Source organism: Callionymus lyra, chromosome 2, assembly GCF_982586985.1.
Source record: "Callionymus lyra chromosome 2, fCalLyr1.hap1.1, whole genome shotgun sequence".
Taxonomy (NCBI): Eukaryota; Metazoa; Chordata; class Actinopteri; order Syngnathiformes; family Callionymidae; genus Callionymus; species Callionymus lyra.
The window spans coordinates 20,234,372-20,259,586 of NC_141819.1; the positions used below are offsets into that span (position 1 = coordinate 20,234,372).

At 44.4% G+C, this 25,215-nt stretch overlaps 1 protein-coding gene across 1 annotated transcript; it reads left to right on the plus strand.

The window, feature by feature from the left end:
* The first annotated feature begins 354 nt into the window (after positions 1-354).
* srcap (Snf2-related CREBBP activator protein) lies at positions 355-24,886 on the plus strand. Its single transcript, XM_087783988.1, has 33 exons — positions 355-663; positions 1,907-1,983; positions 3,325-5,693; positions 6,178-6,429; positions 6,581-6,766; positions 7,509-7,649; positions 7,717-7,909; positions 8,473-8,642; positions 8,727-8,808; positions 9,035-9,124; positions 9,475-9,648; positions 10,288-10,493; positions 10,565-10,742; positions 10,815-10,951; positions 11,032-11,201; positions 11,609-11,938; positions 12,117-12,303; positions 12,387-12,556; positions 13,389-13,531; positions 13,602-13,808; positions 14,319-14,483; positions 14,573-14,719; positions 15,457-15,780; positions 15,941-16,098; positions 16,337-16,635; positions 16,701-16,903; positions 18,481-18,650; positions 18,725-18,921; positions 19,164-19,278; positions 19,438-19,563; positions 19,720-19,896; positions 20,363-20,446; positions 20,769-24,886. The coding sequence occupies exons 3-33, from the start codon at positions 3,561-3,563 to the stop codon at positions 24,201-24,203; spliced, it is 10,749 nt and encodes a 3,582-aa protein (XP_087640114.1). The 5' UTR covers positions 355-663; positions 1,907-1,983; positions 3,325-3,560; the 3' UTR covers positions 24,204-24,886.
* Positions 24,887-25,215: the final 329 nt, after the last annotated feature.

The window sequence follows — 25,215 nt, forward strand, 5'->3', positions numbered from 1 at the left end:
GGCACAAAGGTGTTTTAAATGTTTCATCTTATGTGGTCTTCTCAGTTAATTATTATTTTAAAAAGTTAAGCATCTGATGGAGTCGACAGAAACGCACAAGCATAACATAAACTTTACAATGGTGTAAAATGGGTTTTAATGTATTAAACAATTAAATCGAGAACTTTTGATGGAAAAGAAGGTGTACCATGACAGCATAACCACATTTATAAAAAATATTTTAAGCAAAATACATACACGGAATTGACACTAAAAGACAAACGTAGGTTGGTTGCTTTTATTTAATCTTGAGTCAATTTTAAGATTCCGAAGTAAACGGATCAGAACGATGTCTAAAAGTATCGGCAGAATGTGAAAAACACCATTTCAAGTGGCGCGCTCGGCGAGATCTCGCGAGATATCCGTGCGTTTCGTACTTTGTCAGCAGCAGCGTTCCTCCACCATTTCGCTGCGTCAAGTCTCCTCCCCGCGACCGCTACATTCTGCGCCGAAACCCAGTCTCTCCCGGACCGGATTTTCACTTCTTCCCGCCGACCAAGGGGTACCTCGTTGGGTAACGGGAGACAGTTTGAGTCGCTGACATTACGGATTGAGTGCGATTTTTCGCGGATGACGACTCCTTCTGCGAGAATTTAGTAAAAGAAAATCGGTCGGAAATTTCAGGTAGGTGGGAACTTAAGATGGCGGCTTTGAAAGGGAGGGGGCAAGGAGGAAGTAAGGGGGGTATCCGAGGGGAGGTCTAACCAGCGGACGAAGAGGGACCGTGATCAGCTAGCATGAGCTAGTATGTTTTCTTCTGTACTTCAAAAGAATAATGGAAGATGTTTTTTAATTTGCCAAAAGAACAACTTCTACCCTTTAACCTACGTATAGGCAATGTGTTGATTTTAAGAATGTGTCCTGCTTTAAAAGAGCAAAAACGGTTGTTAATCCTATATCAGACGTGGTCAATTATAAAGGCGCAACGGTGGCACACGGTGACACCCCCTAACCCCCCTGCCCAATCGTTGTAAAATTTATATGAAACTTTGAAAAGGCACTAATTTATTTATTTTATCTTGTAAAATCCAATGGTTTTCTTTTTGTTGTAGTAATAAAATATTGTGTGCCTTTTTTATTTATTTTTTTGTCGAATCTTTTTGACCCCACGCAGTGACGTCACAAGTGATTGTGCCCCTCTGTAGTGCATGCAGAAGCGGCTAATAATGCGACTTTTCGCATGTTTGCGGTCGTTACGAAGTGACTTTTAAAAAAAAATGTCCACACAAGAAGTGTGAAAACGGGACATCGTTACATAACCGCGGGTGTGGATCAGGCGCCTGCGCGCCCCAGTATTCGACAATCGACAAGCCGGCGTTAGTGCCACCCGACCACTGTTGTTGTAGAAGCTATCATGCTAACCAGACTAACGTTCACCCCATAAATGAGAACCCCTCAAGAAAACATGTCGATCCAAGTCTTGGGCCACGATCTCGACAGGGAACCATCCATCGGTGCATGTCTATGTGCGTGGCTAATGCTAAGCTAAATAGCTCCATGAAGACAAACAAAGATACCGAGCTAGTTTGGCTAATTTCACTTTTGTGTGTGTTTTAGAATAAACAAGTTAAAAAGGGATATATCTGTAACGTTAAGGCCCTTTTTGTTTCTGGAAACCGGCACCTACTATTGGAACCATGCAGCATAGACTCGGAACATCTTCCTGTGGGCGACTGCAGCAAACCCAACTCGGTTTTTATAGCTGCTGCAGCGTCCGCACGGAACCGAGCCGAGCCTTCAGAACTATCAGCCGATATATGTGCCGTGTGTGAACGCTTGTCCGGGTTTTTAAATGAGCGATTTATGTTAGAATAACTTAACACACGGCAACTCTGAGGTTTTGTTAAAGTTTGACTCTCTTCCCCAGAACATGTGGAGTGGAGAATAATCTCAGCATCCTGGAAGTAGAAAGCACAGAAGACCTGTGTCTCACACCACAGACAGGTGAGAAACTGTAATTCATTGGCAAGTCGTGTTCGGTTTGATACATATTTTATGTTTTGTATGGTCTTGAACGTGAGTTTGAATAACTATGGATTAAAGGGACATGGTTATCATTTATTATTATGTTAGCAAAAGACAAATTATTTATTGGAAACCGTTTGTAAAAGCTTTTTAGTTACATTCCTATTGTGTTTTTTTCCCCGGGTATTTACATGTTCCTTCTGATTTTCAAGGACAAAACTAAAGCTGCTGACAGGAACATGAATTAACTGTTTCTTTTCACCGTGTTACCCCTGTTGTGTTATCAGTTTTATTTTGATCTTTAAAGTATATACTTTATTGAATATTGTTTTGATTGTTTAAGCGCTTTGTGACCCTGGTCTGGAAAAGCGCTATACAAATAAAAATTACTTACTTACTTTAATCTTTCGTGAGGAAACCACCAATTATTTAACCTAAGTAGACGTGTTAAGAGAAATGGCTAATTGTGCATTCTGGCATGGTGTTGTGATGTCACCTAGCTTTTGTTCAGCTTGGAGAAGTTTATAGGACACACCCAAGTGTAAGAAGAGGACTTACTCTTCCACACTGACTCAGAAAATGATTAGTTGTGATGTTTTTGTTGGTTGTGTGTTGAAATCTGTTGCCCATGATACGATTTCTCCTCCGTTTAAAACTTTTCCTCCCTTTTTATATTAATGCTAATTCTTCAAAAACTTATTTAAAGGGTTTGTTCACCCAAAATTGAAACTTTTCATTTTGTACTCGCCCTCATGTCGACTAAGGGTTGGGATTATTTTCATTAACTGTTACTTTTTTTATAGACAGAATTTTTGATCCATTCTAATGGAGCCACTACAGACCAGGTGTCTGTTTTTTGTATCGTCCTCCAAAATTACGCACTTAAAAATAACCAAATATCTCCGTATCTTGAATTGAAGCCTTGACGAGAAGAATTGTTCCAGGAAAAGAAAAAAAAGTCTATATTTTAAACTTAATTGTTGTAGACTATTTAAGTATAGCAATCGATATGATAAAGACGAAGAACACTGAGCCACACTCACTTCATTAAAATGTGATGATGTACTTTTTTTGTATAACTCTAAAGAGGAACAGATTACTCTGAAAATAATCCCAACCATCAGTTGACATGAGGGTGAGGGGAAGATGAGTGAAGTATTACTTTAATGCGGTTCTGTTATGATGTTGTCAATTGTTTTGATTGTGCTTGATTATTAAAAACATTTTGAAGGTCAATTCAGTTGGTCAGTCGGATCTTCTTAATGTCACGAAAATTAAAAGATATCTAATTTTTGACTCCATCTGTGTGTTTGACCACAGGTGCAGGTTGTGGACAGAGCGTCGCAGAGGAAGACGACCCTGTAGGGGGGGCGGCGCTGCAGCGTGCGTCTCCTGCTGTGGATGTGCTGGGTGTTCACGCCGAGGCTGCACAGAATGTGGCTGGGGTGTCATCACGGCACGCCCCGCGGCCAGTTGCAGCTGCCCCCTGCCCAGTCCCTCCGGTCACCGGTTTGCCTACAGTCCCAACTCCAGAGGAAAACTTGGCAACCCTTGTCATGGAGAATAATGCACAAGATAATCTACTTTCCGGAGGCTCCGCAATTCCCGAAAAAGTCCTGCTTCAAGGAGTCGCAACCACACAAGTGGACGGTAGAACACAGAAGTCGCCTTGTGGATTACCAACTGGAAAGATTCTCTCAAATAGTCAGCCACAGCAGGTTCAGTCAGGCACCGAAGCTACTGGACCTATTACAGAGACGACTGTTGCAGTGGAGTACAAACAAGGGACGGAGAGTGACTTTGAACGTCAAGATGCGAACACCACCCTCAAGTTCCAGACAGAATCCCAACAGTCGTCAGGATGCTCACAAACCAGTGCTGGGAGTCAAGCAGGTTGTCTGCAGGACGTTGGCTCTTTGTCCACAAGTGGCAACACTCAACAAACGGACCTGTTCGATCCCACATTCACCACAAGTAAAGTTGAATATGTCGATGCAGTCAACTCTCTGGATTTCACTCAAATCCAGAGTTGTGCAGCAACTACATCACCACCTGATGAGATTTTCGAGGCAGCATCGGATTCTGAGACACTCCCTGAGGTCGGTTCCACGGAGCAGGTTCAGTCTGGGTCCAACAGTTTAACAGACAAAGAAAAAGACCTAAAAAACTGCAACAATGTGGAAGGAGAACTGGGAGATCAAAGTCCACAGTCCTCCAGTGTCTCTGTTCACCCCATCTTTGACTCCGGCCTCGTCATGTCCCTGCAAGCTGAGCAGGTGGATGAGGCTGAAGCATCGGAGCATGTCCACATCACACAGTCACCACTGATCGCTGGGCTCGTTCATTCCACGGACACTCAGGAGATTGTGGTGGTCCAAGAGGGGGCGCACCTCAGTGGGGACTGGACCAATGTTCACTTGAAGCAGAGTTACCTCCTGCAGCGAGAAGATGGAACCGTCTGCGAGGCTGCTATCGTCAACCAGCTGGCCAGCGGAGACACAAAACTGTATGACACAAGTGTCCATGCAGGTCTTGACCTGGACTCGCAGTCCGTGGAAGTGTACCAATTTTGCAGTCTGGTGGAAGAGGTTGCGGAAGAGACCATTTGTGGCAGCAGTGGTGTGCAAATGCCTCAGTCGCCCGGATATGAGGTGAACTTGTTTAACGCTTTACTAGAAAACGCAGAGGAGTATGGCGTGAAAGTGGACTTAGAGTCCAGTTTGGACCCTTCTGTTCAGACCTTTGATGAGAATATGATCATTTCTCAGCAAGGGTCTGACCAAGCACCGCAGGAGACCAACGGTGCTGCAGTCGAACAGCATCTGGTGGTCGACTCGGATTCGAGCCACGTCTGTTTAGTTCAAGTCTCTGAGTCCTTTACTGTGGATCAGACGAATTTAAGAGCTCAGATTCTGGTAAATTCAGAAGGCTCGGAAAAAACATCAATCAATGAGGTACATGTTCCTCAGACAGATTCCTTAGAACAAACTAAAGCAGCAGGTTCATCAGCTGTTGATACAAGTGACTTGAATGATCCATCATCACAGGATCAAAATCCATCAGCTTCGGGGTCTAAAGACTCTTTGGTTTCATCAGATCTGTCAGAAACCTTAATCCCGCATTCTTCTGTTACAATTAACCAAAAGCTTTTGCCTTCATCTCAAGAACTTTCTGCCCTAAAGCCTTCACAGTCCCACAGACAGCAGCTTGTTGAAACAGATGGCAAATGCAAATCTCAAGCCACATTAGGGACTACTGTGTGCGATCACAAAACATCTGACATTAATGCAGCAGCAGAAAGTTTCTTCAGTCCCATTGTAGAAACGCCTCCTGGTCTTCAGGCCACGACAGTTGAACCAGGAGCAGCAAAACCCACTGTAAACACAAGTCAACCAGGGCCTGGCTCCCAAGACAAGGCTCTGTCCACTTCACTACAACCTAAACTGAAATTGCCGGAGAAAAAAGAGAGTGGATATGTGGAGGCTCTTTTGCCAAGTGATCCTCTCGACCAATCTGACAATGAAGAGGAGGATGAGGATGAGGAAGAAGAAAATGAGGATTCCGAAGAGGACATGGATCAGGACGAGACTATGGAAGAAGCCGCTTCCGGACGGGCCAGCAGTCAAGATGATGACAGCGATGAAGAACAGATGAAAAGTGGTACCAGCACCCCAGGGTCATCTGTCCAGGTAAAATGGTTACTGAAAGTAAATAATGTATAATTGAGGGAATTATTCTATGAACCCTCAATGTCTGTAATGGATGTAAAACTGATCCTGGTTCAACACTTGGGGGTGTGAATTTAACAGTGAGTCTCTGCCGCACAGGAAGTGTTCAAGATAGTAAGTCTGGCATGGACGTAATCAAATATCTGTCAAACTGATTGTGTGGATTACTCTAAATCAGTTGAGATGCATTTATACATGCATCATACATCTCTTGCTGAGAAAGGTCAGGATCTAGGATATAAGACTTTTCTGACTTCTCACTGCTACAGATTCAAATATTGTTCAAAATTTAAGTTGATTAAATTAATTCATCCCTTTTGAGTGTTACTGTTGCAGTTTCACTGAATTTAAACTACGCTAACTTTGCCAATCTCTCTGAGACTGGGAGCCTCCTGCTGCTAGTCCTTCTGAAGTAGTTCTGCTTCTGATAACTCTTGTTCCTCAGGGTCGTCAGTGGATCTCTGAGCGGGTCAACTCCTCAGCCATCCTTTCCTCCCCAACGGCCTCAGCTGTTTCCTCCTCCGACTGGTCCACTCCACTACGGGAAAAGTCCTCTCCTCTAAGGGGTCTTCATGGCAAGTTCATCTCCCCTACCTCTTCTTGGAGCTTGAACTCCAGTTCCTCACCTCAGGACCAATCGACTCCTCAAAGGCCGAAAGGGGAGCGACACACTGACATGGCGGAGCTTGCTAAGCACGTGAGTGTCCTGCTTGTTCTGTCTTTTCACTCTGAATGATCAACATTATAATCTTTATAACCGCCACTGAATAATTTGACTGAAGTTGCCATTGGTATCTTTATCTCATTTGACGATATACAAATGCTTTTGTGTCATCTGTGTCCTGCAGGAAGCAGAAATCGAACATCGGACCCAAGCATTGAAGCGGGAAGGATTCTGGTCCACAAAACGTCTGACTCGCTTGTCTGAGCCTCAACGTCCTAAAGTCCAGTGGGATTACCTTTGTGAGGAGATGCAGTGGCTGTCATCAGACTTCGCACAAGAGCGCCGCTGGAAGAGGGGTGTGGCCCGCAAGGTTGGAGGATTTTCAGATTATTAGTGGATCCAGATCTGGGTACACTTCAGAACCAGACCAGAAACCAAATTTAGAGATTAATCACAATGAAAAGGGATGTAACAATGATCAAAACCTCAAGTTGTACCTCTTAGGTTACAGTATAACTGCTATGCCTGCTTTTGTGCTGGTTAATGCTTTATTCATGGACCATCTGCAGGTGTATGTTGATCTGTAGAAACTTCATTTATGCTCTTATTATTAACATGAGTGGTCAGTTAAATTTGCTGGCCATGTTATGTACGGAGACTGTTAGGCACTGTCGTATATAAAGAAAAGAAGAATAAATGGAACTTTAATAGTGGAGGAGGTCAGTGACATTGTATAGAAGAAATATAAAATGAATGTATAATAGTTTTTTGTACAAACAAAAAAATACAATCCCCTTTTATCACAAATTTATATTTAACAAGGTGATGATGCATTGCCGTTCATATATAATTTTATAAACACTACCTGGATATGAAACCGTAAGGAAAAGTCCTGAAGCTTATAACTTTTGTGACAAACAAAAAAAGTATAAGATGGATTTTAAATTGTTTACTTTTGCTTTCAGTAAAGTTCTACCTGATCAGTTTTATGGTTTTATTCGGTTTCATTCTGGATTCATGTGGGGGACGAACATCGCTCATGTCTGTTTAAAACACAAAAGAAACTTTAATAGGAGCAGAACTAGACTAAGCAACCTTTTTTTTTATGACAGGTGGTCCGGATGGTGATGCGGCACCATGAAGATCTGCGACAGAAGGAGGAAAAGGCTAAACGGGACGAGCATGCCAAGATCAGGAGAGTGGCGTCTTCCGTTGCTAAAGAAGTCCGGGCGTTCTGGAGCAGTGTAGAGAAGGTTGTACACGGATCAACAGATGGTTTTGCTGTGTAAATTGTGGTATTAACGGTCCTATTCCTCCTAGGTGGTCCAGTATAAGCAGCAATCTAGACTGGAAGAGAAAAGGAAGAAGGCTCTGGACCTTCAGTTGGACTTTATAGTGGGTCAGACGGAGAAATACTCCGACCTACTCAGTAAATCCCTCGCACCCGCCCCACAAGCTGAAGCTGCTTCAGGGTCGACTGTGACGGACGCTGCTGCCCCTGCTGAAGAGGATGGTGAGACAACCAATCTTCTAACTTCTTCTCTACAACTCCAGTGCTGGCTAATGGCTGTTGTCATGGAAACAATCACAGTCTGCAACTGCAGAGTAACCGTCTTCGTTGGCAAATTCCACACTTTTACTTGTTGAAGTTTTACATTTTATTGAAGTCTCTGTGTTGTCTGGACCATGTGTTATGGAGCGATGAGTGCGAGTTGTCATTTCTAGATTGGAAAAACACATAAATATGTTTACATTTTAATTAAACTAGTATTTATTCCGGCATATACAAAAACTTGCCAATGTATTTAAAAATCTTCATTTGTCATTGAAATTATAGCAGAGCTTGCATCTGTGTTATTTCCTTCTATCTCTGAACCTTTTGCGGTGTCAATGAAAGGTCCCGTATTATGATTATTCTTTCACCTTAATTAAGTGTGAAAAAAAGTCATGGTTAGTCATCAAAGTTTCAAAAGAACGTATCGAACAAATTCCATATGGGATCTTAAATCTCAATTTAGCTTTAAGTTTTCTCTGCAAAATTCTCAAAACATTTCGTGAAGCTGACTGTTATTGCAGACAGGGATTTTGAGCCTCTGGGGGAAGAGGAGGACGACGAAGAGACTATTGATGTGGAGGAGCAGAACGAGGGAAACGATGCTGAGAGTCGCCGTAAAGAGATCGAGCTGTTAAAGGAAGAAGGTCTGCTGCCTCTGGATCAGCTGATCAGCACGCTTAAACTACCACAGGTAAGTCTCATCTTCACCTGCATTCGAACTCCTTTCATGTCTGAAGATGGGACATTCAGCTGATGAGTCATGTGACTGTTTTAGGAGGGCGACAAAGAGGAGTGTTCAAATGAAAGTTCTTCATCTGTGGAGGAAGATGGTGAATTCACTGCTAATGAGGAGGACGGTGAGACTCTTTAGACCCTCATGGACGAGATCAACGTTTTTATTTGACACCTAGTGTTTATATCGTAAATGGCTTTTATTGTGTTTGTTTCAGGGATTTTGGCTTCATAACTAATATTATTTTCAGACTTAGAAAGTTCAGCTCAGCTCGTTTTTGTCCATCATTTATTCTTTTTAATCTGCGTATCAAAAGCTAAACATTTTTAATATTTCTCTGAAACCCTTAGCTGAGGATGAGGAGGACACCATCGCTGCTCAAGAAAAGGTTGAAGGAAATGTGGATCACAAGGAAGAACTGGGAGACTTGGCCAAAGAAGGTTTGTTTCAATTGTCAACATGAATGATTTGCATTTCCATGTAGAGATTATAATTCCTTAACTCCATTTGCTCTCTTCACCCAAGAGTAGTTGAAATGTATAAGTAGCATTTATATTTAGGTTAATTTAACAGAATAATGGTTATCCCAAATTGTATTTATCACTCCACACAGACTGTTAAATCCCAATTGTTTCAGTGACCTGGTATATGAGTGGATGTGATAAAGACCTTTGTATAGTTCAGATTTTAATGGATCTTTGGTCTTACTGAATTTATCCCAAGTTATATTTCTGTTGTTAACATTGCCCTGTGATCCTGGCGTAACTCTGAATCTCCCAAACGGCACCAGGTGACATGAGCATTGAAGAACTACTGGAAAAATACAAAGGGGCCTACACATCGGACCAGGAGACTCCTTCACCATCTGGATCTAAAGAAACCTCAGATTCAGAGTTTTCTGCAGACGAGGAAGAGGAGACGGAAGATGAAGAGAGCGATGATGTGAGCCACTCTGAAACTTCAGGTAATAACAGATCACTGGACCAATGTCTTTAGTGTAGCTGCAATCTGGGCTGTCACAAATACTTTGAAAGTTTAGTTTGAATTTAGGCACTCCATTACAATCAGGTAGTTTATATTCCCTTTATTCCATATACTCTGATTTTTATCAAATAGAAAATCAGACCAGGTTTTATTATTTGTATATTCTGAACTATTCATACTGTTAGATAACACTGGTCATGCTTTATTTCATTTAAAGTCATTTGGGATTTTTATTTGAAAATTAAATAAATAAATCATTATTTTAAAGTGTTTAAATGTTCATGTGAAATTGTTTTTTGCAGATTATATGATGAACAAAGAAAACAAAAACATACCATTAACAAAGTGTCAAGTTTGTAAGGAACTACCCTGCAAGTGTGAAATATCCTATATATATTAATATGAATATGTTATTAGATATTATTATAGAATAGCTTGCACAAAATGTTTGAATGAAAATATATCTAATTTTAATAAAATTTAAACGACGTATATCTCATAAGGTTTTTTTTATTATTTTTTTTAAATCAATGTCGCCTCATATTGTGCGTTATTAGGGGGCGCATAGGGAGGCATATGACCCCCCTTCATGATTGATGAATGGTCTGACCTATCCTAGATTCGTGTGAAGAGACTGATGAAGAACAACACAGCGAGAAGGGGGAGAGTGATGAAGACTGTGGAGATGAAGGGATGGAGGTCCTGTTGAAGGAGGGAGCCCAAAGTCCTCCATCAACCACCTCTAGACCAAAGAAGGAGATCAGTCACATCGCAGCTACAGCGGAAAGTTTACAACCTAAGGGATACACACTGGCAACAACCAAGGTTGGTCCTGGTCTGCGGAAAGAGTTTCTCTTTTCTGTACTGCTGTAACACATTCCAATGTCCTCTCTTAGGTCAAAACACCCATCCCCTTCCTGCTCCATGGCACACTGAGAGAGTACCAGCACATCGGACTGGATTGGCTGGTCACTATGTTTGAGAAGAAACTGAATGGAATTCTGGCCGATGAAATGGGATTGGGTAAAACCATCCAGACAATTGCATTGCTGGCCCACCTGGCATGCGAGAAAAGTAACCAAGACAAACCCTCCCTAACTGCAAGAATTGTTTGTACTGACACATTTCTGTTGTTGGTGTGTCCAGGTAACTGGGGGCCACATCTGATCATTGTTCCCACCAGTGTCATGTTAAATTGGGAGATGGAGCTGAAGCGCTGGTGCCCGGGATTCAAGATTCTCACCTACTATGGGAGTCAGAAGGAGAGAAAGCTCAAGAGACAGGTTAGTGGAAGGATGTTGGCAGTGTCTGAAACTTGTATTTCAATCTCACACTTAAACAATTTTTTTGCGTTTCTCCTCAGGGTTGGACTAAGCCCAATGCCTTCCACGTCTGCATTACATCCTATAAGCTGGTTTTGCAGGATCACCAGGCATTTCGGCGAAAGTCCTGGCGCTACTTAATCTTGGACGAGGCACAAAACATCAAGAACTTTAAATCCCAGCGCTGGCAAAGTCTGCTCAACTTTAACAGGTGGGTCAGAACCCATTTGGTTTTAATTCTTTTCACTGAGAACCCACATCAGAACACATTAGGTTGTCAACTCATCTGCCGAGAAAGACAGAGTATTTATATAGACGACCAGTGTACTCAACAGCTAATCGACACAAATAAATCATCCATTTACCAATAACACTGGGAAATCTAACTTCTTAACTTTTTTCATATTTTGTTTGTGTTTAGAGTGGGGTTACCAAAAATTCAAATTTTCGACAAACCCTTATTTTAAGAGCAATCCGTTCCCTTTTAGAGTTATTGGCAAAAATGTATGTCCATGACCCTCATGTAAAGTAAAGGTTGACGTGAATTCATGTGACGGTTTTGATAAAGGCGTTATAGTTTCATTATCACCTTCTTTGACACCATCATTCCCCCCTCAGCCATCGCCGTCTGCTGCTGACAGGAACGCCGCTACAGAACAGTCTGATGGAACTCTGGTCCCTGATGCATTTCCTGATGCCACACGTCTTCCAGTCACATCGGGAGTTCAAGGAGTGGTTCTCCAACCCTTTGACGGGGATGATCGAAGGGAGCCAGGAGTACAATGAGGGCCTGGTCAAGAGACTTCACAAAGTCCTCAGACCGTTTCTGCTAAGGAGGATCAAAATCGACGTGGAGAAGCAGATGCCGAAGAAATATGAACATGTGGTCCGCTGCCGCCTCTCTAAGAGACAGAGGTTCCTCTATGATGACTTCATGGCCCAGGCCTCGTAAGTTTCATCTACTTTTCGAAAATGCTGAATAATGCTGCTTATTTTTCTGCCTCTTTAGAACATTGAACCTAAAAAATGTTTCAGTTCAACTTGTTGCATTAACATTTAAATGGGAGGAACGAAATCATGATTTCAGACTTTGGGTCTCAATTGTTACGATGTCTCTGACCTACAGAACCAGAGAAACCCTGGCCAGCGGTCACTTTATGTCTGTTATCAACATCCTCATGCAGCTGCGTAAAGTCTGCAACCACCCAAACCTGTTTGATCCTCGTCCCATCCAGTCGCCCTTCATCACCAAGCCCATTGTTTTCAATACGGCCTCGCTGGTGTTGGACGCCCTCGACATTCCCCCTCTCAAGGTCTGTGTTGACTCCAACCTCCCAAACCAGTCAGTATCTTGTGTAATTTGTGTCGGAATTCTAAACTTCTTCTGTTTTCTCAGCGTTGTGACCTGTCCATGTTCAATCTGGTAAAGATGGAGGCAACGGTCTCCAGATACCAGACCGACGTCTTCGTGCCTCAACACAGGGTTGGTCGAAAGCTTATCCAGGAAATTATGGAGGCACCAGAACCCCCACCAAGACCCAGACCAGTGCGCATGAAGGTCAACAGGTACTAAAGTCACCACATGTTGTTTGTCTTGTAGGATACATTCTGTCAGAGCTCCTACAGATCCACTACAACTGCATCATTTCTTTGACTTTTAGTTGTTTCATGTTAAAACTGATTCTAATTACTTTTATTACATTATTGTTTTTTTTCTCCTACAAAAGCGGTTCACTGTAATTTTTGTGTTTTTCATTGTCTAAAAATTACCACTTAAGTATAAGACAATTTTCTTCTTAAAATTAGACATATTCACTTGTTTAGATTTCAGTTTTGACACTGCATCTATTTGTACGCCTACCTCAAGGGATACAAATTATGTTGTGTGACTTAAAAAAAATGTTAATAAAGCTTTTATATAAAAATATATAGTTTATTATTCACTTTCATGTGAAAACCCTCTCCTGACGCATGTTTCATATGTTGAATGTTCCACTTTAAGATGAAAGAAGTCCCTCATCATGACCATTTTTTGAAGTTATTACTCCAGAAAAGTGTTTTCACTGGGCTGGTCTAAGCACATTTTAAATGTATCTATATAAAGAGGTTTGTCCAAACAGACAGAATAAGGTCCAAGATCTATTTAAAACACACTTAAATCAACAGGTGCTGTTTAAATCTTAACACCTTTGACAATGTTGAACATTAGTTTTTTCATTTACAACTACAAGACATGATATGACGTTTAAATGAATAAATTAGTATCTAGAGTTTAAATAACACAATTTATACAGACTGGAAACATTTCAATTATAATTTAGTTGGATAATTAACATGTTTTAGTGAGACTCTTCCTTGACACTTTTCTTCTACAATTTTTTTTTTTTTGTGTGTCAAGGATGCTCCAGCCACCCCCTAAATCTGACGCTCGACCTGTCCTGCTCATGAATAAACCCACCTGCTCTGTACCGCCTGCATCTCAGACGACAACAATGGCTGCCACTGCAACACCATTGACTACTGCCCCAGTTGTGCAGCAGGGTAACTTGACTGAAACTGTCAAAAAGACGAACTAGTAATCCGGTTTCAATAACCATTCTTCTCTTTCCAGTTGTGTGCACAGTAGCAAGTACACCTCCTCCTCCTCGTCCTCCGCCTGCTCCTCAAACTGCTGTCAGGTCCAGCTTACCTAAGTCGGTGCTGACGGTCCGACCTCCCGTTTCTCCATGTTTAACTGGCGTTCCTGCTCACCCAAGTCCAAACCCTGGCATGCCCCAGAGAGTCCTGCTCAGCCCAGACATGCAGGCTCGCCTTCCATGTGAGTTTCCGCATTCAATATGTATTATGAAAGGAAACAAATCTCATTTACTCACGTTACTTGAATTGGTTTTGTATTATTGTACTTAAGCACATTTTTAAACGGATTAAATCAGTTTTGATGAATGATGGGAAGAATTGTTGCTGAAGTCACAAACAATCCAGAGACCCAGTATACAGTCTGTGTTGTCTGGTTGTACAATTTGATTTCGCTATACAGTATCAAAGATTATGTTAAACATCAATCCACTAGTAAGACTGGTGTTGGAAGATTTACAGGAGGACAAACATGGAGATAATTAGGATCAATTGATACTGTATAAATGCTGTCCTTTTATTCTTGGAGGCTCAGACTCGTACTTTTGGTAATGACTGGTAGATGTACATTTCATTTGGTTTCATTTAATCAAACAGATTAGTAACACTTGAGTCTTTAGTAGTATATGAACTCAAAAGGCAGACAAAACTTGATCAGTCAGACTCTAGTCCTAATCTGTATTTCCCCATACAGCCGGTGAGGTGGTCAGCATTGCTCAGCTGGCCTCTCTGGCAGGACGTCCTGTGTCGTCATGTCAGGGCAGTAAACCAGTTACGTTCCAGCTCCAGGGGAATAAATTGACTCTCTCCGGAGCTCAGATTCACCAAGTTCCTGTTGCCCCTCCAAGACCTGTTCAAGGTGTGTTTTCACTCTTATTTTCTCCGTCATCCTGCTGCAGTCGTCCCGTGTTTTACTGTTGACGATTGTTGCTCATGTTTGCTTGGCAGGAAATGTGATGCACCTGGTGTCCAGCGGGGGACAACACCACCTCATCAGTCAGCCGGCACAGCTGACCGTCCAAACCTCGAACACACATCCTACAATACCCACCACTCCTGCTCCCAGTCGCCTGCCACTCACTGCCTCCGCTCAAGGTTTGACGCTTGCACATATCTGCCTTTATCTTGTTTAAATTATAATGTCAACTCCAACAAAAAAAAATACCAAAGCAGAGATTAGGTAATCAGTTTTTTTGTTTGTGAACACAGTACCTTTAAAAGTGGACGACTGAATTTCACAGAAATGTTTTGGGGTAGATAAGAAGTGTGTTAACTCTTACATTTTCTGATGTTCTCCATATCATGAATTCATGAAACCCAATTTACAATTTTGTCAATCAAATATGTCCATATTCATGTGACTATGGTGGCAAATGTGTCGTTTTCATATGCTTAGTTGTGTTTAGGACATTCTATGTAGGACTGGATATGGAAAGATTTTTTTTTTTTTTTTTTCTACAGTCAACATACACAACTTTTTTTTGCCTGTCCTTAATGTTCCTTGTTCCTCCTTTGTGATGTTTTTCTTTATTTTAAATGTCAAAAACTGAGAATGACATGGGTTGTTGTTTAAACGGTTGATCAATTCTAAACAAATCTTACCTTGGTGATCAACACTCTCAGAAGCGACGCCCTCTCATTATGTTGGCACGCTCACCTTACTTTCGCACGGTTCTCACTTAAGCCACAGTGTGTTATATAAGGAGACATTCTTGTCTGGTGTTAATGAACACTTTATCATTATTTAGTGAACTAATGTTTCAGGTCTTCAAACATTTGACAGCCTTTGCTCAAGGTGGTGATCTCACCGCTCTTCCGATCTCTCTTCTCAGTTCCCTCATCTGTGGTCAGCAACCAGGGTGTGGTCAAGATCGTCGTTCGTCAGTCAACAGGCAAGGAGGGTGGGCCTGTTCCCACAATGGCCGTGGCCCCTTCCCCTCGTGCGGTCCCTCAGCCCTCCCGTCCCTTCAACCCAACCACAACCCCTGTCAGACACACAGCCACACTACAGATAACCCAGCGCACCCCGGGTCCTGCTACTGCCCACTACACCATAGCTCCTCCCAGAATCCCCAGTACTGTCCCAAACCAGCCTCACCCACCTCGACCCATCCTCAAAGTAGTTCAACCTCCTCTGCTGAGTGCAGACCAGCCAGGTGAGACCACCACTGGACTCATGTCAATGCTTGGGACACCGTTCATGCCACATCTGTTGTTATTAATCAAACTGTAATGAAAACAGGATTCAATGATTTTAATATACCTAAGGCATAACTGGAGTGATTTTTACATTAAACCACCCATTTTCCTCCACAGCTCCGTCTCCAGTAGTTACATCTTCTGTGAGTAAATCGGCGCCACCATGTGAGAGCATAAGCCAAATGCCGACTACCAGCAGGTCCATTCCAGCAGTGAAAGCCCCCCCTGCTCCAAGAAAAGTGCCTCGTCCACCTCCTCGCTCGCCTTTTCATATGGTAACTGTCTTGTTATTGCTTAATCTTCTCCACCTGCAGCAGATGTTCTCCGTTTTCCTTACTACACCAAAGTGTTTTCTCCGGGGTTGTTTTACTGAAGCATATTGGAAATATTTAGCGTGAATCTAAGAGATCAACATAACTCAAGTGATTCTTCATGAATTGTAACATTAGGTCCAAATATAGAAAATAATAACATCTCCACTGACTGTATTTTCTTGTTTCCTTCGACCCATAGTCGTGGTTGGCGGACATTCAAAAGCGGCAGCATGAAGACAAACTGGACTTGATTGCTCGAGTAAACGAGAGCCGCTGCTCAGTGTCGCCAGTATACGGAAAGGAGGTGTTGGATTTCCTGACGTTCCTGACTGGGCCAAGCCCCTTCCCGGCTGAAATAAAAAATGAGGGTTATTGGAGGCGGTCCGGTCATAGCAGCTGCCTGCGCAGACAGGACTTCTGGAATCAGAGTGACGCCGTTAACCGCGCAATCCACGGCATCGAGGAGAGACTGGAGCTGCTGAAAGAAATCGTGGACAGGTGGAGTCATGATTTCACTATTTGAACATTCGACATTGATCACTAACGAATTGACATTGCCTCAGGTTCACCTTTGTAATTCCTCCTGTGGAGGCTCCTCCCATCTCCCTGCACTGCTGCCACCCACCTCCCTCTCTCAACCACCAGCAAACCATCTTCTCCTCCACGTTGACCAGTGAAGTCGCTCCACTGGCTCGTAGCCTCCACCGGATTCAGTGCAACACCAGAACACAGTTCCCAGACCTCAGGCTCATCCAGTATGACTGTGGTAAGATCTACTGACCTTTCGGCACAGCTGATATGCCGACTTGTTACGATAACATGTGATGGCATATTTCTAAATGTTTATAAAGTACAGTTGAATTTATTTTTCAAACGTAAGAGACCTTATTTTGAGGCTATATTGTGGGTGAAATAAAATGGAAAATATGCCTTTATGAGGCCAGTCCAGTTGTTGCTGCAAATTACTGACTATAACATAATTGTATTTTAATTCATTTTCAAATGGTATCCTTCATACAACATTTGCATTTCTGGTTGAATACAACATTTACCTAGTGTGCTTTTTTTTCTTAAATGTAAATGTTCAGAAAACTCTTTTTGCCAGTGTAGTAAACACAACGCAGGAATTGTGTGGTGGCGTTACAGAACATAAAAATGAAATTAAATAAAAGGATCAATATAATAAACACAATACATTATTATAAAATGAGAGACATTACCATTAGATGGCATACAGATAAATAATGAAAAAAACTTTACGTTTAATTAAACAATATTCTTTAGCCAGACAGCAGACTGGTAAGTAACTGATAAAAAAAAAACATAAACTTAATTAAACTAATTTTAATCACTGCCAATCTAGTCTCATATTGTTAGGTTAGGTAAAACTTTATTGATCCCTAAGGAGGTCTCCTTCGGGAAATCGTTTTTTTCCAATTACACACAGCAATACAGACCATTATTCATAAAAATCAAAATAAGAACAAGAACAAAGAGAAATAAAAAGAAAGAACAAGATAATACAATCAAAGTCTAATGATAAAGAACATAGATGGAAGACAAATAACAAAGAAAAAGATCAACATACAATAGAATGTCAAGATACTCTCACTCCACTCCTGCCCCGAAACTCAGAATTGTACAATCTAATAGCACGAGGAATGAATGATTCCTTGAGTGTATTAGTTTTGCATCTTGAAAGGAGCATTCGTGCACTCATTCTGCTTCTCTGCTCACTGATGACAGTGTTCAGAGGATGACTGTCATCATCCATGATGGACAGTAGTTTGTTCAATGATCTCCTCTCAGCAACTGTCACCAGTGAGTCCAGCTTCATGCCAACCACAGAACCAGCCCTTCTGATCAATCTGTCCAACCTGTGACACTCCTCTTGGACACATTCCCACCCCAACACACTACAGCATAGAACAGGACACTGGCCACCACAGACTGGTAGAACGTGCAGAGGAGCTTCCTGCAGATGTTAAATGATCGGAGCCTCCTCAGAGAGTACAGTCTACTCTGAAAAACAACAACAGTTGTTGGTTGGTTTCTTAACCTCCAACAATAAGAAAGTTCAGAGTGTGATATTTTCTTTCCAGACTAGCCTGATGACTAAAATGCATACATGCAATTCTATATATATATATATATATATATATATATATATATATATATATATATATATATATATATATATATATATATATATATATATGTAAGAATCATTTCTCCATAGAAGAGTTATTACAAGTAAACACTGTAAAACAATACAAACAGTAGTCTGCATGAACCAATGAGTGGGAAAGGTTTACTGGTCCAAAAATGTTCTCTTATTTTCAGGAAAACTACAGACACTTCACACTCTGCTGAGGAAGCTAAAGACGGGAGGTCACCGTGTGCTGATCTTTACCCAGATGACTCGTATGCTGGATATACTCGAGCAATTCCTAAACTACCACGGGCACATCTACCTCCGCTTGGACGGCAGCACACGTGTGGAGCAGCGGCAGGTTTGTTTCATCAGAAACATCTGGGTGACGCTAATTTTGGGTCAAAACTCTAAACCTCCCTGCTTTGTCCTCAGCTGCTGATGGATCGCTTCAATGCTGACCGCAGGATCTTCTGCTTCATTCTTTCCACCCGCAGTGGAGGAGTCGGCGTCAACCTGACCGGTGCCGACACAGTGGTCTTCTACGACAGTGACTGGAACCCAACCATGGATGCCCAGGCACAGGACCGGTGTCACCGTATTGGGCAGACCAGAGACGTCCACATCTACAGGTAGGACGACATGTATAAATCAGTGGCTCCTAAAGTTGGTTTGTGGTTCAGGACCGAGTGAAGCATAATGAAAATGTGTCGCTTAAAATTAGTTGTCCTTAAATTTTCATGTATATGAAGTATTATTAACCGTGATATGTTTATTATTTGCGCGGCGTTTATGAACAGTCATCACAAATATTGTTGCTTCACAGGGTTTCTATAAAACTCTAATGGCTCAACTGTTCAATTTTAACACTCAGGTTGATCAGTGAGCGAACCGTCGAGGAAAACATTCTGAAAAAGGCCAACCAGAAGAGGATGCTGGGAGATATGGCCATCGAGGGAGGAAACTTCACCACAGCTTTTTTCAAAGAGGTAGAGCTTTATGCACACTCACCGTGACTTTGAAGTCATGTTTGATGATCTTGTTTGAGAAAATGTATCACACTTGATGTCCATTTCTTATGATCCGAATTTAAACTTCCTTGAACTTAAGATGTACTGCAGCTTGACCGTCTTCACTTTGCTCCTCAGCAAACTATCCGAGAGCTTTTTGACGTGAATGAAGGCGAGAAGCGAGAGGCAGCCGCTGACCTGACTGTGTCCATCCCAGAAGAAGAGGAGCCCAGCAACAAACAGAACACCACAATTCTGGAGCAGGTAAGATTTGTGATTGTTCTTTAAATATCACATATTTTACTCAAAATCTCATGGATCCTGTCACGGTTGTAGAAATGCTGTTTCAAAAAACTAGGTTTAAAGTTACCTGTGACAGGGACTCGTCTGTTCCGTATGTGATGATTGTGTGATCTGCAGGCTCTCTGCCGGGCTGAGGACGAGGAAGACATTGTAGCCGCCTCTCAAGCCAAAGCGGAACAGGTAGCAGAGCTGGCAGAGTTCAACGAGAACATCCCACTGGATGATGGAGGAGATCAAGAGGAGGTGGAGGAGCTTTCTAAGGCTGAGCAGGAAATTGCTGCCCTTGTAGAGCAGGTCAGTGGTCAACAGAGGTCCAGTGGTGTGTAAAAAAAAAAAAAACGTTTCAGTTAAAGCCTAAATATTGCTCTACTTTTTTTCCCATGATGTTTTTTGCTTTCAAGCTCAATTTATTTGTATTATTGTAGTTCTTTTATGGTTTCCATTTAAATAAAAATTGTGTATAAAATAAATTGTGTTGCTATTAAACCTCCGGCCACTAGATGGCAATCCTCTGCAGCTAAAGGAAAACTGAAATCCTGGCGATGATTGAGGACTAGGGGACATAGTGGACTCCATCAGAGTTTAAAGCTGATGTTGGGACATATTTAGATTTCGAAACAAATATAAAAAAGCTGTAAATTCTCCAACGCAAGAGTAAAACACTTTACACAGCCCGTAGTAAATATAGGGGGATCCGTTATTATTTAAACTATAATTAGTGTAGTTTGACATTCTAATCCGTTCATGTTCTGACAAACAGCTGACGCCCATCGAACGTTACGCCATGAACTTCTTGGAGGCCTCGTTGGAAGATGTATGTAAAGAAGAGCTGAAACAAGCTGAGGTAAGGACCAGGAGAGCATCAATGCTCTCTTCACTTAAAGGTGTGACACAAACTCTGTTTTTAAGTCCACACATCACAAACATACAAGGAGCATTACACACAATTTTTTTTTTTTTTTTAGAATCCCTTAATTACTGATGCTGATCCAAACAAACAACATTAACATGCAAGTACATTGAAAAGGGTACATTTAAAACATGCAGGTCCAACTATTCCTAGAGAGGCACAGAAGGATATGAACCAGAGCCGCAAACACACATTAGTTGAGCTCAAACTCCATAGCTTTTGAGTCACGCTTGAAATAATGTTTCTTTGTTATCAGGAACAAGTGGAGGCGGCAAGAAAGGGTTTGGACCAGGCCAAGGAAGAAGGTCTGAAAGTCAACGCTCCATCAGACGAAGACGAGGACGACTTGGCTTCTCCTGTCGAACCTTCAGCTCCATCTCATCGTGGCCGAAAACCTAAAGACAAAACTTTGGCGTCCACGCGAACAAGCGGGCGTCTGCGTGGCGCCTCGCCCGAACCTGAACCACAGCCCACGACGCCCAAAGAAGTGCCTGAGAGACAGCGAGCTGGACTGCGAGGACGAGGAGCTGCTAAAGATCCTGGAACCACAACACAGTCTCGGTGTGAACCACAGAAACCCGCTCACGCCAAATCTGCTAAAGCTTTGTCTCCTGCCAGAGACCAGACTAGCGTCAAGACCAGCACTACGCAGAACCCACAACCAAGTGAAGTGCCTTCCCCTGCAACAGCCTCAGAACCGGCAGGAACACCTGCTGGGGACCAGGAGAACAATTCCAATAAAGGACTTGGAGAGGAGGAGACCCGGATAGAAAAGAAGGTGTCAGAATCTTCTCTGGACTCCAGTGTGGACCCAGTAGTTAAAGACAATGACACCAAAGACCAAAGCTGCACGTCCTTGCCCTCCACCAGCTCTCGCTCTCCTCGCAAGCGCCAGTCAGCGGACGAAGAGGTCTTGCGTGGTCTCGTGGACGATTCCCCGTCTGCCAAAGTCCTGCGAAAGCTCCCCGGCCGTCTGGTTACCGTGGTGGAGGAAAAGGAGCCGAAGAAGAGGCGAAGAAGAGGAAGTGGTACGGCCGGAGGGACGTCCTCTGAGGACGCTGCTGCAGAGGACGACAAGACTCGGGCAGTTAAACCTCCTCAGGAGCAGGACTCCACCCCGAGTCCCCCTATGCAGCCCGTCCGAAGTTATCCTCCGTACTCGCCGCCTCACCTCTCTCCCGACATGCCAGTGCTGAGGAACCTGCCGGTGCGTCGCAGGCTGGAGACGGAGTCCCGAATGGCAGCACAGCTGGCAGAACTTCAACGAGGAAAGGCTCAGGCCAAGAAACCAGACCCAACATCTGAGTCTCCTTCCCTCAGCACTCCAAAGAGAAAGAGGGGAAGGCCTGTGAAGTCCCCGTCCGAACCAATCTTGCCAGCCTGTCAGACGACGGAGCCCACCACCCCGGGCGACAGAGGAAGTCCTCCGTTGTCCCCTAAACGCAAACGAGGCCGTCAACAGATGACGCCTCCAGAACCCAATGTTGACAAAGAGAAGTTGCAGGAGGTTCCGCCCTCTGACCCCTTGACTGACTGTGTTTCCACCAATCCAAAGGCTGAAGCTGTTGATGACAAGAGTTCTGCTGCCAACTCTGATTCTGTTGAACCCCCAACAGAGTCTGGGGCGTCGTTGGATGTGCCAGCATCTGCCTCCTCCACCCACACAACCGTCAGCCAAGTGAACCCCGTTGTACCCTCGACTCCTGATGCTGCTGCGGATCTAAAGACGCCACCAGATGAGGAAGTGCAATCTTCAGAACCAGACTCCACAGCCACTCATGTCCAGTCAACCCTTGACTCGCAGTCCACAGACCCTGTTGAGCCCGACTCAACAGAAGCGTTGACCTCCCCCGTGCCCTTGACCTCCTCCTCTCCCGCCACACAAGAAAACCCTCTACCAGTCACCTCGGAGCAGGGCACTCCAGTGACGGTCGCGAGCACGACTCCGCCACCATGTGACGCCGGCCAAGGTGAAGTTCTCAAAGAACCTGCGGCCTCGGTCCCAATACCCACGACTCCAGTGCCCACAACGGTCACTGCCCCACCATCTCCAGTCCACACACCCGCCCCTCCTCACCAGGAGCTCCAACAGACGTCACTTCCTGTCCCGACTCAAGCCTGTCCTGAAAAGGACGAACCAGTTGATGAGTCCATGTCTTTAGCCGCTAGTGCTGGGCTGTCTTGTGTTCCACCGACAGAGTCCAGCTCAGAGTCCACAGCAGAGCCCGGGTCCTCTTGTCTTGTCCCAGGAGAGTGTCTAGAGGAGAGTGACGCTGGGACAGAGTCCAAACCTAGTAGGGGGAAGGAGCTGGACGGGGCAGAGGAAGAGTCTCAGTCCACCAAAAAGAGGAAGCTGGAAAATCCCTGTGAGACCAAAGACCCTGAGAGACATCAAATTAAAGAGCCGGAAGCTCAAACTGAAGAGCCAAAGTCTCTGATCCAGAGGAGATCTCTCAGCAGGCAGAGCAGCCAGGAGTCCACTCGCTCCTCGTCCCCGTCCTCCAGCTGCTCCAACACGACCCTCACGCGCTACGCCCACCACCAGAGGACGTACGAGAACAGACACCCCACCAAGAGGAGACGCGGCGACGTCGACATTCAGACCAAAGAGGAGGAGGAGGGAGACGGAGGTGGCGAGGAGGATTCCGCTTCTGCTCAGAAAAGCCGTTCAAGATCCTCGTCCTGCGACTCCTCGGACAGCGAGGGGAAGACCAGGATGACCCGCTCAACTAACCGCGGGCCGCAGGACCAGGAGAAGAGCAGCAGCCGTCAGGGGAAGAAGTCGCCGCAGAGCTCTCGCAGAACTGCTTCCAATAACACGTCCACGGAGTCGGGGAGTGACACACCTTCAGTTCGGACCACCAGGAGGTCTGCGGTGTCTCTACCGGACTCGAAACCGCCGAGTAACAACACGCCCCCGGAGCCTGAAGTCCGGGGGAAGAGATGTTCAGCGCTGAACGCGGCAGCGAAGCTTCTTGCTATGAAAGGAAGGGTGGACACACCTGGTCACACCCCGCGTAAAGACTCAAAAACAGCCGTCGCCTCAGACCAGAGCCATAAGTCCAAAACGAAGAGTACCCCCACCTCCCCTCAGACTAACTCGGTGGCCAATAACAAAAGTGCTCAACACAACAAGGGCTCCAATCAAACGAGCCGCTCCGCAGCACGTTCAACAAGACAGTGTCCCGGCTCCCTTGTCCCGCCTCTGGAGGTGGAGCACAAGAGGCCCCGGACGGAGGGCAAGGAAAGGGGGAGCCGCAAGTCAACGAGGGGGAAAGAGAGCGAGGGAGAAGCACGGTCGTCCTCGCGGGGCCACAGCGCCTGCAGCAGCGCGAGCAGCGACGGCGAGGGCGGCGGGCGCAGCAGCAGGAGCCGCAGCAGCAGCAACAGCAGCAGCCGGCGGACCCGCAGCGTCAGCTCGCAGAACACGGAGCACAGAGAGTCGCGCTCGAGGGCCACGTCCTCCGGCAGCGAGCGGGACCGCAGCTCCGACAGGAGGACGAGGGACAAGAAGACGCAGGATCAGAAGAACAGACGCTCACAGAAAGTGGCGCAGGAGGCCGGCAGCAGCGCCGAGGGGACGCCGGACAGAGTCCTGCGCAGCGTGGCGGCGCTCGCCGCCGTCCAGGCCCGGTCTCCCGCAGCCAGCACCCGATCCTCCGCGGGTCAACATCGGCAAACCAAGACATGACCGCCGAAAGACTTGACGTAGACACAGGAAGGTGAAGAGCAGGCCTCACGTCTGTGCCCTCACCTTCGCTCTGGGCTCCAAGACGTTGGTGCTGGTTCACTTGCCAGAGTGACGCCCAGATGCTGGAATGAGTTACGATGTCATCACTGGGCAGGGCGGCTGAGTGGATGCTAAACGTTGTGATCGTGTCATCATTAACAGAAGTAGCGCCCCCTGTAGGCCTGATACGAAGCACGCAGTGTTCCAGACTGGAAAAGTTGTGGATGGAATATTGATGACGTTTATCATTTCCTCGAGGAGTGAGTCTGAGCTGCTGCAGCTACTTTTCATTTTTAACTCCAGAATTATAATTTGCACAACTGATCACATGGCGCCCAAGTCCTTTTCTTTTGTTTTTTTAAGATGATTTTCAAAATGGTTTCTGTTCTGCTCCACGTCAAGGGTTCTGACTATCGTAAAGAGGCGTTCACATGAAATGAAGCTGTGCCTCTGTGGCCAAATGGTTTGATCGTTCAATTCTCCTCAGAAGCTTCAGGTGTCGGTCGTTAATGACCGACCCGAAAGTAGAATCTAAAAAGTCGAGTGAAAATGAATTGATTTGTGCTTCGTTGTAACGTTGGACAAATGTGAATAAACGTGTACAATTACTTGATTTGTCTACTTGGAACCGCTATGGACATTAAGGGTGAGGGGGGGTGGGTGGGGGGTTGTTGACATGGTGACTGTCAGGGTTGTTGGTTTTTGATTTATGTCTGTGTGTCGCATTCCTGAATCCCGTGTAATTCCACTTTGTTTTACTTGAAGAAATAAGACGATTACAGTTGAATAAAAAAAAACTCAAATTCAATCTTATGTGTGATGTTTTAGGTCTCCTCCTCAAAGTTAAAATCTAAATCTGGTCTATTTCTATGGTAACGCCTGTCCTACTTAAGTAAATCCATTCTTATGACCTTGATCTGTTAGATTGACGTCAGTCAATTACGGTTGAAATGTGCTCTGTTCGAGCATTTAC